The following is a 5,111-nucleotide window of genomic DNA, read 5'->3' as shown; positions in this document are numbered from 1 at the left end:
GGCCCCGGCTCCGCCGCCACCGACCTCCTCACAACTCTCTGGCGCCGGTCCGCCGCCGCTCGCACTACAACTCCCAGGAGCCTCCGCGGTCTGCTTCCGGGGCGCCCCTGCTCGCTGCGCCGTCTCTTCCGCCTCGCTCCCCCGGATATGAAACCTCGCACTCGCTCCCTTCCCCACCCCCCGCTCTCCCTTCCCACCCCACGAGCCAGGCTTCGGCGGGAAGAGCGCGGCGGGGGGCGGGGCCTGTCGCCGCGGCAACGGCTGGCGCCAATGGGCGGCGCGGCGCGGCGCAGGTGGGCGCTGCGGCCGCCATTACGGGCGGTGGCCGCGGCGGTGGCGGCGCTGTGGCGGCGCGCCCGCGCCTCGGCTCGGCGCTTGCTAAAGACTCAGATGAGAAGAACCTATTGTAATAGTCTGGATGTGCTGATTTGCTGTCATATTGTTGGTCCTCTATTAATACGAGCTTGTATAACAAGGCAAACGTTGAAAACAAGACTGAAAATTATGGAAAATGGCAGTGTTTTCAGTTCTGTGTGGTAATTTAACACTAAACCCAACACGGTTTTGATTCCGGCTTTGGCAGCTGTTGGCTTGCATGTGCAGCTCTTTGCTCATTTTCTGGCCATTTTCTGTTCACTCTTTCATCTCATCCACATACATTTACAACAAATTTTCCAGACTACTAATCCCAATAAAAGTTCTGTTTCTGAGCGACTGAAATGACATTTTAAAATATTCTTACTACCTGGAAGCTTTCTTCCCAGAGAAGTTTCGGGATGTCTGAAATACTTAAAATTACCCAAATTCTCCATTTTGTACTGTGGTCTGCAGGCCCCAGCTCTGTTAACATTAGTCGTGCAAAGGACAGGAGATAAAATACAATGCAAAGGAAGTCGCTTGAAAGAGTCAAAGTGGATTTTCCCCAAAATTTATCTGCCTGTCTTTAGAGCAGTAAGACCAGCACTATAGGCTGAAGAGTACATGTGGGACGGGAGGAAGCAATGAAGTATATTGAAAAGTCGCACCTGTAGCAGAGGATTAGGTATCTCTAGCTATTGCACCTCTGCTCTTGGTGGATGTATTCCTCAGCACTGTTCAGAAGATGAAGGATGAAGTCCAGTTAAGTCTGTAGACTCTGGAGGACGGCAGGAAGGTTAATCTGTAATCTTCATCACCCTGTAGTGTTTACAGACGGACTAGGCAAGAAGAGAAAGTGTTGATAAGGGGAACAACTTATGCCATTAGGACAAGCTTAGCTTAAAAACCCTGCACAATCATTCAAAAGTCATCTGGTAAATAAGTAATGCAATTAGTTTCAGCAGGCTTAGAATGGAAAATGTTTTAATATAATGACTTTGTAAAGAATATGACATGCCATCTAAAGCACGATCATTTAATATATAGTACTCACTACTTACTGATCACAATAATTTCATTAATATTATCTTAGTCTTTTTCACAAGTAACTTAATAGATGCTGTAAAGACTGTTTTTAGACAAGATTTAAATACAGCTGATCTCTTCTTGTAACTTGTAGAAAGGAAGATAAAACCACCATCTGAGGGACAGAATTTCTTTAGGTAAAAAAAAAAAAGACACCCCCATTTCACATTCTTAAATTAGAATAGTCAGGTTGATGTGTTTCTCTGCCATATTAAGTTCCTCACAAATAATGGAAATAGTGTATTAAAAAAAAATCCAAAACACTAAGATTCTGTTTTTGGAGATGGAAAACTGTTCAGTTCTCAGTGAGTACAAGCAATGCAGACTTCTGGTAGTTCAGGTAAAATATGCTTTTTAATTTGAATTTCCTTTCCTGGAAAACCTTTACCCAGCTGTAGCTCTCATTCAGTGAATTAATTGAGTAGCTGATACTCTTTTTGGAATCTGTTAGGATCTAAACCTTTACTATCCAGTTATATTATGTTAGACTTTCTTGTGGGCTTGCTCATACAGTTCTGCATGTGGTCATCYTTGGCTTTATTTTCTTTTTTCTTGTAGCAGTCTTAAAGAAACTAATACTGTGTTAATGTAATTTTATAAAACATCATCACCAGGTAAGACTGATACTTTTTCTGACACAATACCCAAAGGATGCTGAAAAACATGGTACTACAGAGGAAAGTATTTCTATTTCAAGCTTTCCTAATCTTTTTCTATACTAAAAGACTAACATTTTTGGGGGGGGAGCTTTGAGGATTAACTTGAAAAGTTACTGTGAGTTTTAGCTTGAGAAGTCAGCTGTCATTAATGCAATTTTTGAGCTTATAATTATTCCTAGAAAGACATGAATCTTCTTTTTCATTTTTTTTTTCTTCCTTGGAATGCTACCAAAAACTGCTACAGTGATATGGAATATTAAAGGGRAACTGCAGCAATTTAGTAAACAGTCAAACACAAAATAAGATTATTGAAATTAGCACAATGATGAGTTAAGGAAACCGTAGTGTGAGACTGTCTGCGTAAGAAGAGGCAGAGAAGCAAGTACCAGTCTAGCTACATAGTGAGGCTCAAGAGGTCATTTGAATCAGACTGAATTCTTCCATAACTGGAAAGGCTAGTTTCTGTTGGAGCCAAAAGAAAGGAACATAAGCTAACAAGCAATGCTTAAGAAATTAGAACTTCTGAGGTGGAGGTGGAATTTAAACAATAAATTATTGAAGCTGTTAAAACCAAAAAATKATTCTAAAAATACAAGAAGCAGAAAACTGGGGGAAAAAAGTCCCTGAACCCGAAAGCCACCCAAAGGAAAAATCTGTCTGGCCTCATACGTCATCTGTAATCAATATAGCAAAAAAGAAAGATAATTTTCTTATCTCCTATGTTGGGAAAGAAAATGTTAAAATTCTCTGCTGTACCTTTTAAAACTTCTGATAATCTGGATAAATGTTTGATGTCAGGAAAGAAGGTACTGGAGCAAATGGATAAATTGCATTTTAAATTAAGTCCAAGAATTGTGAAAGCAAATTGTGTGATCGAGCTGCTAGGAACAATATAAAATGTGCCTCTAAGGGAAGTTTTTACACTGGGTTATTGGTTGATAAAACATAATGTCTTAAACTTTTGTAATAAACCCTATCCTTTAATTTCCAGTATAACTTCATGGCTCTCATGATGAGACCTGACTGGATGTGTATAGTTTTGGGGTATTAAAGCAGTTACACAAACTGAGGTCCYTGTTAGTCAAGAAATAATGTATGACCACTGGATTCCCCCAAAGTCTCCCATTACAGAACAGTTACTTCCAATAATATCTTACTGTAATTTTATAACCAGTTCCTATTTAAGCGTTAATATTAGAAATAGATAATCTTAGTTCCATGGCAGTGGTGAGGCCCATTAAGGATCTCAGGAAAACCATCTTTTTGATCTTACTTCCTTTCTTAAATCAGTTTTTTCCTCCTCTTTTTCTTTTTCTGCCTTGCCTCAGGCACCTTTYCGTGGTTTAGTGTTTGTTACAAAAGATTGTTTTCTCTGAATTACATGGACCTGAAAATATGACGAATAAGACACTACCTCCTCAGCTGCAGCTGCACCATAAAATAAACCTTTGGGGAYAGGCTTTGCATGGCCAAATTAAACAATTGTGAACATTAAATTCTTAAATGTTGCCTTTGGCTGATTACTTTGATAAAAATATTTAATCAAATATTAAATAACATTTCTACAAACCATGTTTTTAATCTGCTACATCAATAAGGAATGCTTGCCACAAACCTCTAATAAAAGACTGCAGAGTACAATAGCTAAYTCAGTAACCTTTTTCAACAGAACTTCAAATAAAAGTATTACTGTCTCTTCATGAAATAACATAGAAACGCCCATCTTCTGCTGAGCACGTGTGGAAACCCTGCTTCTTCAGTCCTAAAGTTTCTTTTGGTGGTTTATATGCTTCGGCTGCTCTCTGCAACTCCTTTATGTGGTTTTCAGTTGTTTTCTGAAGAACAGATTCCTCTTCCCCAGTAGAGTCATGCTAACTTTGCTTAATTGGTATTCTGCCTAGTGTCTACAGAAAACTGTAAAAGGGTGATTCAGAAAGATTTCAGCTAGGAGAGACCAGAGGAGCTAGCAGGCCATGATGTATCCTGAAGACACTGGCCTTGGTTGTGGTCCTGTTGCTGTGCTACGTTTCCCTGAGACCTCCGCGAATGCTTCAGAGGCTAAACTGTGGCTTTGCCCAACAGGCTTGACAGACCATTTGAAATCCACTCACATAAAGAGTTACAACATTAGCTTTTTCTGCTTAAAGCTCCCGAGTTTAGTATTTCCATTGTGTCTGTTATTTTGGGTTTGTATACTGAGAACTCCTGTAGCAAGAGATCTTACTTTAGCTAGTTATGTGGTCTTTGAAGGCCTGTTTGCAATTGCTGATTGCCAACCTCTTGAATTGCTGTTACAGACTGTAGTTCCTGAGTGCATCTGTTCTGCATGCCCAGACAGGATGGAAAGCCCTCAGGGAGTTGGTTGAGCCCTGACTTTTTCATGACTTGGGCTGGAAGAATTGCAAGCTGACATGCTTTTAAATTGGATTAGCATGCAAAATGGGTTGGAGGCAGAGGAACAACTAAACGGCAAAACCTGSCCTGATAAAGGGGCCATGCTGTGCTGACAGGACCAGGGCTTTGTTTTGCTCTGCYTCGGGATATGCCATGCYGGTGTGCAGCCAAGCCCAGGAAAGYGCACYGGGGACGCCAGTGAGCTGTGAYGATCACGGATAGCAACACAGCGTCGGCCCGGCCTCGTTCAGTGCTCGAGAAACGTCCGCTACCGCCACAGGACAAGATGGCGCCCCACCTCACAGAAARCAGCACCTTTCCCCCTCAGCCCCCATCATTGCCTTATATAGACTGGGGGCGGGCTAACGGCCGCGATTGGCTCGCCAGCCCGCCTTCCTTCCCTCGCCGGCACGTGCTGGCAGAATTCACCCATTCTGATTGGCGGGGAGCGTGCGGGAGTGTTCGTTATCCAGAGAGTGCAAGCGCTGGGAGCCAACCGGCGGCAGCGGTGGCGRCAGCAAGGGCCAATCAACGGCCGGGCCGGTCGGGGAAGGGGCGGGCCTGCGCTTGCGCGCCGTGGGGCGGGCGTTGCGCGGGGCGCGCCCGGCCCCTTCC

General features: G+C 43.0%; 2 protein-coding genes across 2 annotated transcripts in view; one reads left to right on the top strand and one right to left on the bottom strand.

Annotated features, from left to right (window-relative positions):
• Positions 1 to 106, bottom strand: part of DHX30 (DExH-box helicase 30) — a 34,299-nt gene extending 34,193 nt beyond the window's left edge. The window contains exon 1 of the mRNA XM_085315924.1: positions 25 to 106. The gene's annotated coding sequence lies outside the window, so the exon portion shown is untranslated. The remainder of the gene's footprint in view (positions 1 to 24) is intronic.
• A 164-nt stretch (positions 107 to 270) lies between these two features.
• LOC146589628 (KAT8 regulatory NSL complex subunit 1-like) overlaps positions 271 to 5,111 on the top strand; it is a 49,692-nt gene continuing 44,851 nt past the window's right edge. The window contains exon 1 of the mRNA XM_085315923.1: positions 271 to 293. Within this exon, the coding sequence (XP_085172049.1) occupies positions 271 to 293 (23 nt within the window). The remainder of the gene's footprint in view (positions 294 to 5,111) is intronic.

The sequence above is a fragment of the Rhea americana genome, unplaced genomic scaffold, assembly GCF_003343005.1.
Source record: "Rhea americana isolate MKP2758 unplaced genomic scaffold, rheAme1 scaffold_443, whole genome shotgun sequence".
Taxonomy (NCBI): domain Eukaryota; kingdom Metazoa; phylum Chordata; class Aves; order Rheiformes; family Rheidae; genus Rhea; species Rhea americana.
This window is presented reverse-complemented; position numbering and strand designations above follow the sequence as displayed.